The sequence below is a fragment of the Hipposideros armiger genome, unplaced genomic scaffold, assembly GCF_001890085.2.
Source record: "Hipposideros armiger isolate ML-2016 unplaced genomic scaffold, ASM189008v1 scaffold_159, whole genome shotgun sequence".
Classification (NCBI taxonomy): domain Eukaryota; kingdom Metazoa; phylum Chordata; class Mammalia; order Chiroptera; family Hipposideridae; genus Hipposideros; species Hipposideros armiger.
Window position 1 is genome coordinate 3,180,725 of NW_017731509.1, and position 13,316 is coordinate 3,194,040.

Here is a 13,316-nt window from a genome sequence, read left to right on the forward strand (position 1 = left end):
AGAGACAGAGAGAGAGGGAGAGGGAGAGGGAGAGAGAAGGAGAATTCTTACCCATCCCAATGACTGATTGATTGATTTCACAATTCTTATCCCAGTACTTTCAAGGGCAGTTGTGTATTAACAGAGGAGCTTATGACTTTGAATGAATCATTGCTTAGTGGCATTTCTGTTTCTAGGACAGTGGAGGGAGGTAACAGGAGGGCATAAAAATTTTTTTGATACCATCGGTAAGATGCCCCTCACTGGCACTCTGTCTCTCCTAGAGCCATGGAATTATGTCATTGATTCTTATGCGGGGTATTTCAAGGTAGTAATGGTACCTGCAATACCTTCTTGGCAGTACCCTTTTTTTCTTTGCTTTTGACTAGAATTATATCAGCTCAGTGTGGTGCACACTAGTTATTTCCTGCTGATCAGGAGGTCAGAATGTATTATCTTTTTTGTCTATAAAATGGACCAATTATAGAGCCAAACTCTAGAATTGTGAGAATTGAGTGATTACTATAAGTAAAGCTCTTGGCATAGTCCCTGGCACATGGTGAGTTCTTAATAAATGTTGGCCATTATTATTTGTCTGCCTATATTACTTTCTTTTAGCTATTACTTTTGTTAATATAATAACTATAATAATACATGCTCATGCTAAAAAACTTTAAACAATTGAGAAAGGATGAGGTTAAGTATACATCTAACCTCCCATTCAGTCCTATTCCCCATATGAATCTTCTGTTGATGCTTCCTTATGTTTTTACCTGCGGAGATTTTTGGGACTATTTTGTATCATCCCTCCAAGATTGTATCAAGGTCACGATGACACTTTTTCTTCACGCGTGGCCATTAGAAACTTTATAGCTAACGTATATTCTTATGATATAATTATTTTAAATCTGAGGACTCTACCAGGAGTTCTGACTCTGGTTAATGAATTACTGAAAGATAAATGGGCAGGGTAGGAGATAGGGCAATAGCTGACAGGAAAGAATGGGAAAGAAGGAAGGAAGAAGAGAATAGTAGTGAAATCTTACCAACGAGTAGTGAAATCTTACCAACGAGACACAGGAATCAGGCTTACCAGGTGCTTTGCCGGGCATAGGCAATTAAAATGCATGAATACTGCTGAGAAGGGATATTGATGGAAGTAGCAGATCACTGGGAAGATACCGTTAATAGACATTTCTTTCCTTTTCTTTAATGTCTAGTGATTAACACAGAAAGTGGCTCTGTCGGGATTTGAACTGCCACTCCAGCTATATTATTAAAAAAATTTTCATGGCATAGAATAGTGGCTTTCAAATGTTTTGACTGTGACCCTACAGTAAGAAATGCTTTTATTATATGCATAGCTGATATATATGTGTGTGTGTATATATATACACACATGTATATAACTGAAATACCATATTGTCATACATTCTATTTTCTATTAATTCCATTTTAAAATATATAGTTTGCAGCCTCCTATGTTATTTTGGTGACCCATTTTTGTGACCGTTTGAAAAACACTGGGCTAGAGTATGTAACATTAGATGGAGAAACATCTGGAAGAATGTGATGTAGCTGTCGGTCACTTTGTGGTGCTATGATCGCATGACTTTATAATGGAGTTATCTATAGACCAACAGCTATGCCTATCTATACCTATATTGTAAATACTTAGACACTATGTATGTTGACAGATGTTAACTAGATTTATTGTGCCATACCTCAATAAAAATTTTTTTAATAGTTAGACAAAAGTTGATGATGAGTATTGTTTTGAGATCTGCTGATATAAAATAGTAGACCGCCCCCCCCAGGTATAAGGACATTTCTGTAATGTACTGATTTTCAATCTTAGCTGCGCGTTAGAATTACGTGGGAAGCTTTTTAAAAATGATGTCCAGACTTCATCCCAATAAATCAAAAAATTTGAGGGAGTTGCCTGGATATTGGTATGTTTTGAAGTCCCTTAAATGTTTCTAACTTGCAGAAAGGGCTGAGTATCATTGTGCTTAGGGGAGGAGTAAACAAGATGAAGAAAAGCTTTCAGTGGAAGGAGGCTTTCCTTAGTAAGACAAGGGTTGCAGTGGAAAAGAAAACTATTTTTATTTATACCTAGCCTATTTCCAAAATGGATTTGAGGTAAGTTGCAAAACTTGCCAATACTTCGTGTCATGGTACTTACCATGTCATATCTAGGTATGTTAGCTAATGACATCCTTACAACAACCTTATGAGGTAGGAGCTATAATTACAGAGGGAAGAATTGAGACACAGAGAAGTTCAGTCAGTTGCCTGAGATCATACAGCTAGTAATGTGTGGAACTAGTATTTGAACCTAGGCATTCTTGCTCTGAGCGGCCATGTTCTTAAGAACAGTGAAAGACAAATTCAATAAGACTTTGAAAGCAGGAATAAATATCAGGAGATACAATAAAACAGCTAAGGTATATCAGTCAGATTTCTAGTTTAAGGTTAGTTTTTGCACTCATATTAGGTTTAGCTTTGGGCTTCCTGGCAACAAAGGCAGTCAGATTTTGACTCTGGGTAGGCATGACATACATGGTTACAATCAGAAGAGCATATGAGTACATGCAAGTTCCTATCTCAGTACACTAATTAAAACCACTGGACAAGGTAACTATTATGGTTATTTTCAGCTCTAAGTTCTCTGTATCCAACCTAGCTTGTACGTTATGTAGCTTGTACCTACAATGAGTGAGCAACTTGAGGGCCAGTATCAAATTCATCTTTACTCATTCATTTATTTTTTCATTTGTGTATTAACTCAGTCATTCTTATTTATATAAAACTTTTATTGAGCAGCCTGTATGTTAAGCACTATACTTGGTACAGAGCATATAGAAATGTAATATATAATCCTCTCTTAGGACGTTGTTTACAGTGTAAAAGGAGAAACAGATCTGTAAGCAAATCACTTCAGTGCAGAAGAAATATAAAAATAGAAGTGTTTTCTGCTGTTCAAGAAAGGTACAATAGCTCTGCCTGGGTGGAGCAAAGAAGATTCCATAGTGAAGATGGTGTATCTCAAAATCTTGACACAGTAGGTCCTGTAAATACTGGGGGCGCCAAAAAAGTGTATACAAGTGGACACTTTGGTCATCGTTGCTCAAGCAGTAATTAGAAGTGTCTGGACGCGGATGGTAACTGCTTTGAGCACCTCTTGTAATTGCAGAAGTCAAACGTGACTTTTTTTTATTCATCTTTTGTTATCGATATAAATTGAATATTACAATTTTAATACAGTTTTCCTTTCTTAAAATGTATATACATTTTTTGGCACCCTCTGTATTTATTGAGTTGAATTGGATGAGCTGGCCATTGTCTTAATTAAATTTCCTCTAATGTTATACTGGTGCTTTAATGGGAACATATTTTCAATGTGAATGTAGATGAAATGGGGAAAATAGGCCTCGATTTCCATAAATCCTTTATATATAAACTCGACTACATGACTTAAAATGCCACCTAGTTATACCATAAATAAATGTGTATGCTTTATTATTGTTTGAAGTGTGTTTGTTTTGTCTCAAATAGGTAATACATATAACATACCAATTCGTTTGTGGATTTTGGATTCTCACCCTTTTGCTCCCCCCATTTGCTTCTTAAAGCCAACTGCAAACATGGGAATCTCAGTTGGAAAACATGTGGATGCTCAAGGCAGAATATACTTGCCCTACCTCCAAAACTGGAGCCATGTAAGATCAATTTGGATTTTCTTTTAAAAGTTCTTATTTTTCTGAATATTTATCTTTGATCCTAATGGACCAAAGTAATAAATAAGTTGCTGAATTTTCTTTCAATGATATTGTTCATATGGTCTTTAAAAGTAATTTGAAATTCAGCCCCCTGGGAGTCACCCAAGTCCCAGAGCCCTGGTGATAGCAACCTGCCTGAAGCTGCCTTCTCCGGGCCTAGGAGCCAAGTGCTGTTTGCTCCCTGTCTTTTTACAGTTGTTTGCTGCTTGATAATGAAAAGCTACTATTACTAGTAAGATATTGGGCATTATTTCCTAGTCCCTCCCTATTAAAGATTCTTACGTAATATATGTATTTATTTGTAGTTCTGCCTGTCTTTGACCTTTATGTAAATTGAATCACACTGTATATAATCTTCTGTTATGTGCTTTGTTTCAACTGAGTATTAATTTTTTTAAATTTGCCCACATTGATGTATGTAACCATTTTACAGATCCTCACGTTATGCAATTTTGTATTCTGCATTTTTCATCTACCATTATATCGAGCATTGATAAATCTCTAGGAATAGAAAGGTTGTAAATGTTTTGAAGACTATTCTTATATATTGCCAAATTGGCCTCCAAACGGTAGAGGAACTGTTGCACATCTACCATTACCAGAAATCAGTGTAGCTGAGTACCTGTTTTAGAGCACCCTTGCTCTAACAGGGTATTATCATTAAAAGAAAACAAACCTTTGCTTATCTCTTTACATTTACTTAGAGGTTGTAGAATATGCTCTCATTTTTAAAAGAAATTAAAACTGTTATGGGAGGATAATTTATAATATATTTATATGTACCCAGAAAGTCGTAGGACAGGAGGACAGGGATCTATATGTCAGAGTGAAGTGAGGTTGGAGTAAATCATGGCGTTAGGATTACTGCTTCTTATTTTATATAAATTCTGTAAAAAAATGTACAATTGTGGACACATTTTACTTTGTTTTTATGGTTTTCTATATTTTTCACATATATAAAACCTTTAAAAAGAAGAAAAAAAAAGGAAATAGTAAAAGAAAGGATTCACACCAGATTGTCAGTAGTGGAGTTTAGCTGGGGAAGTATTGACCTTGTATTTTATGAACTTGTACATTGTTTGTGTTACTTGGTGATTTAAATAAGATTGTCAGTTAAATGTTATGAATGGGACATGATAAAAATTTGTCCATCGGAAAGACAAAAACGATGTCTCAATTTTAATCTTTAGTTCTTTGGTTAACTGAGAAATTGAAATCTTTTTCATGTATTTATCTATCATGTATGTTTCTTTTTTGAATTGTCTGCTTATCTCCATCCATTTTACCCTTCTTTTTTACTTCCTTTTCTTTTTTAAAAATTATCCTCAAACAATATTCTGATATCTGTGCCCTTCCGTAGGAATTCATATTTCCCGTTTTCTCTTTCTGGTTTCCTTTGTCCTTTCTTTTCATAGTTTGTTTGTTTAATAAATACTCAGAGATAGTCCTATAATCTAGTTGAGGCTGTGCTTGATTTCAGACAGTATTGATTTCATGTTACTATTCTGAGCCTCTTTATTATAAGCTAAAACTAGTTTTAAGACATTACATTATTTAAATTGCCCTATTTAAAAGTGCTACAGTAACTTTAAGTTCCACATGCAGATGGAATTATAATTATGTAGTATAATTATATAGAATTTTGGAGTTAGAAAGAATCTAGAGGTTGTCTAGGCCAAGGATTATAGACATTTTCCCCCAAGAGAATCAGTGTGCTGTATTAGGCCTACAGAATTTTGTTTGAACAGCACCATGGTTTGGTTTGGTTTTGAATGCCTATAGGAGCATTGTTTCCAATTTGTCACAATAACCATCTCCCCAAATTTTTTTATCCTTGACAACGTCACACATTATGTTATCAGTTTTATCTTTAAAGGTGTTAGAGTTTTTTATCCTAATGGCCTCATCTTCTTAATTTATAGTAATAGTGATTTATAAATACCCAGACTCTGAGAAATTAACAACTGTTTAAAATGAGCAAACTACTGTCGAGAGCCGGCTCGACAGCCGGGGCACCTGGATGATCAGGCCAGGAACCCACCGAACGGTCCCTGATCGCAGGATTGATCGACGCGAGGAATTGAGAAAAGAAAGATGGCACAGACACCAAAGTTGGATTAGGAGGTTCACTAACTGCTGATGGCAGAGAGTGACAGCGTTTATTAAGTGTGTACTGGTTATATAGAGAGCAAGTTCCTCTTTTGCCAGGAATAATTTCTTAGCTAAGCATAGGGATTTTAGTAGGGGGTTTTGGGGAATGAGGAACCAATGTTCCTGATGTAAGGGTTTGGAAGAGAGATAATCTCTTGGAAACAAGTTACATGATTACATAGCATAGACTGATGTTATATTTTAAGTAAGGTTAAACTGAGGCAAATAGCAACTGTCAGCAAGTTCATGGTGGAAAGTTGCAAAGTTCATGAGTCCATAATTAGACAGTGACATCTGAGGGTCTGGTTGTTTCAGTTCAGGAACGTCTGCTTTTCCATGGTACAGGAGATGAACTGGGCATTGTTGGGTTCCATGTTTTTCCGGCAGTTCACCTTCTGCTGTTCACCCAACATGCAGTTTTGCAGGCTTTTTTCAGCACACAGAACCTGGGGGTCTGCAGCCCCCTGCCGTTCTCCACCTGCAGTCAGCTTATAGTCTCACTACCCTGAGACGGCTCCCAACAAACTACTAAATATTCCTAATAATAATAACCATCTGTTTTACACTCAGTGTATAGTTTGTATGCATTAATTAGCTCATTGGTTTCTTGTAATAGCCACGTGGGATTTATTATTCACATTATACTGCTGATAACACTGAAGCTCAGTGACATTAAGTGAATTTCACGAGGATTGCTTAACCAGTTAAGTGAAAAGAAACAGTACCAGACATTGATAATATTTTATCAAGGTTAATTTTCTGATTTGATATTGGTTGTAAAGGAGAGTGTTTAGTTTTGTTTTTGTCTTTTTGGAAATATACACTACAGTATTACTGGACGGACTCAAAAGGAATCTGGAGGCTTTGGCTAGAAATTAATGATTAAGATTTACTCAGGGGTCATAGTGGGTTTGCATACAGGAAACACAGCTAAGCAATACTCAGAGTGTTCCAATGAAGACAGAAAAGCTAAGATTTTTTCCAGTAAAAAGTCCATTCTTAAGAATCAGGCCTGCATTCATAGTTTCTGGATTGCTCTGAGACGGTAATCTTCTAGCTGACTAGTTCTCTGAGTAATGGTTGTCGGGCAGTCTTTATAATGGATGTCAAGTGGACTGGATAATTGCACATTCTTTCCTTAGTCCTTCAGGTGGGTAACCAGAGGTTATCTGGAGGCTTAATATATATCTAGGAATTGACACAGGACTAGAAAGTTCAAAAGTTAAATTCTCAGGCTAGTTTAAACAAGAATGGAATTCTTTCCTCATACCTCAGTCTATTTGACTTTAGTAATTAAGCAGCTTAACTATAGTGACTCCATTTTATTTCTTCACTCTATTTCTCAGTATTTTAGGGGTGAAGAGGTGTCATATCTGCAATTTACTCTCAATTGGTTCAGAAAAATATATAGAATATATATAGAGGGAAAGAGACTAAGAAAGCAAATGTGATAAAAAGTTAACATTTTGGTGATCCGGGCAAAAAGTATATGGAAATTCTTTGCACTATTTTTTGCAACTTTTCTGTAAGTCTGCAATTATTTTAAAATAAAAAGTTAAAAAAAGACAGATCATTCCCAAACATAGGTACTTCTGCTAATAAGCACATTCCTGCTATTTACCCACTTTTTGGAGATGTGTGTTTAGCATTTCTCCCTTTATTTTTCAGTTAAAAGAATTAAGTATTTTTTCAGTTAAAAATGTTAAAGCTGTTGAAGGTATCACATGATTTCTCTGGTAGTTGTCAAAAAATGAGAGCAGAGTGCAATACTTTGTTTTGGTTAACTCTATAACGATGTGTATGTTAACAAGGTAGTTAGTATTTGTTTGCAGATTTTTTGCATAACTCTTCCGTTTGTGTGTATTCTGCAGCCTAAATCTGTCATTGTTGGATTAATTAAAGAAATGATTTCCAAGTTTCAAGAGGAACTTCCCCTGTATTCGCTGTCATCATCTGATGAAGCACGGCAGGTGGACTTGTTAGCCTATATTGCAAAAATCACTGAAGGTTTGTATTTTTGTTAATCAGAGTTATGAGTTTATAATTTCTCACTAATAGCCGTTACTCTCTGCTACTTGATTTTTATAAATGTATGCATATATATATATATATATATATATATATATATATGTTGAATCAAGAATTCCTGTACATCTATGAAATATTACCAGTTCCAATAAATATGGTTTCTTAAAATGTAAAATATTACACTTATACTGACAGATAAAATAATTCATGTTTTATTTAAAACCATTCTAGTAAAGGTCCCAAATCTTTTTCATTATATGATTATGTGACTTTGTCTCATTTCAATGTATTGGACCAGAAAATCTTTGGTTCTCAGTGTTTCTCATTGAGTATAAAGCAGAGTACCCATGCTTGCAAAATTTAGTAAGGTGCTATATATTTTTTTGCATTTTAGACCAGAATGGTAAGAATCAGAATGTTTTTCAGAGTTATGGAAATCCTATTTTTTTAGTCTTGTTACCGAATGGGGGTTCTTGGTAAACATCACAGGAAGGAATTCGAGGACATACCGAATAAGCAACACAGACAAAGCCAAGCAATCAGAGGGTTTATTAAAGTAAAGAAAAAGAATACACTCCCAAAATGACAGGGGTGGGCAGGCCAGGAGGAGGGCAACTGTGCTGAAGAACAGAGAGGCTTAGGATTTTATTTGAATGAGGACGCAAACTATTCAAGTTTTGGGGGTGGAGTCCCAGGCGTTCCCAGGGCCGGTGCCTGCTGTCCTTGCTGACCCCTCCTTCCTCTGGGGAGGTGGGATTCCCTTGTTCTTACTTGGCCCTTGTTGGAACTATCATGGTGACACGGGGTGGAGATTTTTCCCTTCCCGCAATGCTGGTAGGATTACGTCTATTACAGTTCGCTGTAGCTGCACCTTTTCTTAAAAACAATCCCATCTCCTCTCTTTCCTTTGTCTCTGCACTTCCTCCTCCTCCTTTCCCTGTGGCCCGGCTCATTCTGCCTACGGTAACAGTCTTATATAATATTTTTTAAATGTTTGAAAAGGTATTTTCTGTTTAAAAGAGTAGCCGCTCTTTAGTATAATATTTAATGTGAGATTCCTGTCTTTCTTGCAGTTCATTTGTTCAACAAGTATTTTTGAGTGCGAATTATGAACCAGCACCGTGTTCTCTGTCCAAGTTATTGAAGCTTGGTATATATATATTTTTTAAAGATGCTGAAAAGATTTTTGATGTTATTTTTAAGTTCTCATGATCTTTCACGTTTCTTTCTAGGTGTCTCAGACATAAATTCAAAGAGCTGGGCAAATCATGAGAATAAAACAGTTAATAAAATTACTGTGGTTGGAGGTGGAGAACTGGGAGTTGCCTGCACATTAGCAATTTCAGCAAAGGTATGTGAGCTTAGTGGTTATAAGTACATGTCATATTGTAACACTTTTAGGTAATTTATATTTCACATACAAGAAGTAATGGCTTAATTTCATTATGTAGGAAAACCTCATTTTGCTTTTACTATAGTTAGCTGACAAAAAAGATAGTTGAAAGCTCTCATCAGAGATGCTGCCTCTTAATTAGTAGCTAGTCCTGGAATAGACTTTGAGAAAGTGGTTTGAACAATGAGCTCATCATCCTAATTCAAGGGAAACGTCAATTTGACATTCATCTGTCTTAGTCACAAACTCTTTTGTTTCCTGTCATGCTGCTTTAATTAAACTCTTATTTAATAATTTTAGCTTTCTAAAGTTAGCATTTTTGTTAAGATTGCCTTTTCTTGTGTGTACTTTCTTTTAGGACCATAATTCCTGAGTTGACATTTTACTAGTTTGAGATTTGTTTATTTTTCATCAGTCCTTTTTACTGGATTTTTTTCTATATAAATTATTTTCAGAAAGGCATTTGAATCCCCTTCTAGAGCAGTTCAAAAGACCCTTTAGGGCCCACTATCCTGGTAACAGCATGTCTCTGTCATTTGAGGGGTATAGCCCAGAATAGAATAGCTGTCCTCTATATGTTTATTTGGTAGCTGGCATTTGGTTTTCTTTTCTATTAAAATTTGATTGTTTGCCATCTAAATTCTTCCCTTTCCTTATTATTTAATTTCTTTAAGACTCACGTATGTCTTGGAGGTAGATTGGACTTCTGCAAATAATTAAATTGTATCCAGGGAGCTAGAAAGTTTTAAAAACTGGCTGCTCAGAACAATAAACTAACTTTTGACATAGTTTCATTTACTCCACCTTCCATCTGAATATACTCTTCTCTCTTAATTGGAATTGGAATTGTTTTCAGTTTCTTTGTTACTAAACAGAATACTTCTGTAAACATTGCTTTACAAGTTGCTTATTATCTCATCTGAGTTTTCTTTTAGGTGTACATAATCTCAAAAATAGTACTAGGGAGTCAGAGGGCACGAATGGTTTTTATGGCACTTATTACATATTGTTAGATTGTTCTTCAGAAAGCACTAATTTATCCTATTAATAGAAAAGGGCACATCAACCTGATTTTTGAGATCCTTAACAGAACTGATTTTTATCAGTTTTCTTCGTTTTTGTTAAGTACAGGAAGGCCCTTTAAAGTCATGTTGCTTTAACTGCTCAAGAATCTCACTATCAGTACTTCTTTGTGAACTATCTAGATGGAAAACGTTTTTCCATTTTTCTTTTTTAAACATTAACATTTTCATACAAGTTACAACATTCAAATAATACAATAGTAGTCATAACAATGCCAGTGGTATGTAGTAGTAGTGGTGGTGCCAGCAGTAACTAACTTTTACTGATTGCTTACCAAGTGCCAGGCACTTGCTTTTATAGCAACTCTGTGGCTTAGATACCATCATTACTGCCATTTTACAAATGCAGAAACCAAGGCATAGGGAGGTACCCAACTTGCCCAAAGTCACACTGCTAAGAAACGCAGCCAGGATTTGAAGCTAGGCAATCTATTTATAGAGTCTGTGTTTTAACAAAATCCCTGGTGATCCATGTGCTTCATTGATCTATTAAATGTGATCCCTGAAAGCTTGAGACGCTCTGCTCCAAACCACTGTGTTATGCTGCCTCATTATTATTGATGTTGTTGGTGGACATTTAGATTGTTGGTAGTCTTTTGAATATCTGTATACATATATCATTAAACACATGTACTAATAAACTTGTAGGATAATTTCTATAAATGAGATTGGTGGGTTAAAGGAGTTACTACTGTATTTTAAAGTTTTGATAGAAATTATCAAATTATCTCCCATATCAATTATACCAGTTTATTCTCATACCCACAATGTATGAAAATACCTGTGTTTTACTGTTGTTAAACTTTTGGATCTTTGCATGTCTGATAGATGAAAAATGGTAACGCATAGTTTTCTTCGCATTTCTCTTACTAGCGTGGTTAACAATAATAAGATTATTAGGTACAATTTAGAGAGGACTGCTCTCTGCCAGCCCTGTGTCACATAATTAATCCTCACAACCCATGAAGGAAGGCCAGGCTCAGTGACTTGCCCAGCATGACACAGTTGTAAGTAGGAAAGCTGGGTTGTTTTATTGACTTCTATACTTTCTACCTGGTAGCCTGGTAGATCTCTGGGTACTCTTGCCCCTGCACTCTAAGGTAGGAGACATCCTCAGATCCCTTACGACTTTGGAAAGACTTTCCACAAAGGTAAACTGACTTTTAGGCGTTCCATGCTGTCATTTATAGTCAGCCCGCCATGGCACCCAGAGGGCCACCTACAGGCACGTGCAGATATTTTCTGTGAGCTCTCTGGGGAGAGTACTGCATGATAATAGGGTTTCATTTTAGATTTATGGTTATTAGCCTTCTTTTTTTTTTTTACAAGAAACTTGGCATTAGTGTTGACTTTGATGCTAAAATAGACCCAAAAAGTCACTCTGAATTCTTTCAGAATGTTAATTAGGACATAAAAATGAAAACATAAGCTCAACAACAATAGCAAACATATTGAGTGCACCAAATCATCTTTATTACTCCTTCCATCAAAAGAAATCTAGGGCTGGTCGAATGGCTCAGTTGGTTAAGAGCTCACTCAAGAGTGCGAGCTCTGAGCAACAGAGCTTCCAGTCTCGGCCTGAGCTGCGCTGCTGCTGAGCTGCCAACAGGTGGCAGGATGGCTCAGCTAAAAAAAAAAAAGAAAAAAGAAACCTGCAGCCTGTGACTTCTGATTTAAGCCCTGTTAGATCGCAGTTTTCAGTCAAGCCTAAAGGATCACATTATTCAAAGTCATAATAAGTTCTTGCTTGCATGTCACTTTTATTGCTATTGTGTTACTTTTGCTACATATGACAGCACATGAGGCCTGTGTATTCTCCCTTAGCCCTCACTTCTGAATGAATTAAACTTGAGTAACCGGCCATGTCCAGTGTAATGTTGTTCTTTTTCTTATGGTACTATACAGGGCATTGCAGACAGACTGGTCCTCCTAGACCTCTCGGAAGGGACTAAAGGAGGGATGATGGACCTTGATATCTTCAGCCTTCCCAATGTGGAGATCAGCAAAGGTCTGGTTATTCTGCTTAAAAGATGGACACCTTGTTTGCGCTTGTATTTAAGTCCTCAAATTTTTTAAATAGACTTTATTTTTTAAAGCAGTTATAGGTTCAGAGCAATAATGAGCAGAATGTACAGAGATTTCCCATATACCCCCTGCTTCGACACATGTATAGCCTCCCCCATTGTCAACATCTCCTACCTGAGTGATGCAATTGATGAGCCTACCTGGACACATCATTATTATACAAAGTTCATGGTTCACATTAGGATTTACTCTTGGCGTTGTACATCCTATGGATGTGGACAAATCTATAATGACATGTGTCCATCGTTATCGTATCATAGAGTTCTTTCACTGCCCTAAAAACCCCCTGTGCTCTGCCTAGAGTCCTAGATTGTAATGCTAAAGCGCCTAGTCCAAATCCCCCAAGATTCAAATAAGTTAAGTGACTGGTTACCCAGAGTCATACAGAGACTGAAGTTGATTATCAGATTGATGAGAAGGATTTGTTCTCCATCTCTTGCGTACACTTTAGTACAAATTTGTTTTCGCTGAGTGCTTGCTTTTTCATAATTGTTAAGAACACTGGTTTTAGAGTTAGACAGATGGGGGTGTGCATCCTAGCACTGCCACATTATAGCTCTGACATATGTTAGATTATATAATCTCTCAAAGTTCAGTTTTATCATCTGTAAAGTGGGAATGTCATCGAAAAAACGTCCAGCCTAAGGAAAAGCTTGTAAGAGTTTATTTGAGCCAAACTGATGACAATTGCCGGGAAGCAAAATCTCAAAGAATTGAGAAAATGCTCTGCAAAATGGTGATTTGCATCTTATTTTATAAGTAGAATCAAAGAAGGAAGGCATGAAATCCACTGGTGGTAGATTAAGGGGGTGGGAG

The 13,316-nt window shown here is 36.3% G+C and overlaps 1 protein-coding gene across 3 annotated transcripts in view; it reads left to right on the forward strand.

Moving 5' to 3' along the window:
* UEVLD (UEV and lactate/malate dehyrogenase domains) overlaps positions 1–13,316 on the forward strand; it is a 40,080-nt gene that overhangs the window by 11,348 nt on the left and 15,416 nt on the right. Inside the window, exons 4-7 of one of the 3 annotated variants that reach the window (XM_019651372.1) lie at positions 3,538–3,701; positions 7,784–7,919; positions 9,173–9,291; positions 12,321–12,423. In XM_019651372.1, coding sequence (XP_019506917.1) covers positions 3,538–3,701; positions 7,784–7,919; positions 9,173–9,291; positions 12,321–12,423 — 522 coding nt within the window. The remainder of the gene's footprint in view (positions 1–3,537; positions 3,702–7,783; positions 7,920–9,172; positions 9,292–12,320; positions 12,424–13,316) is intronic. The other 2 variants (XM_019651373.1, XM_019651374.1) reach the window with 2 other exon arrangements.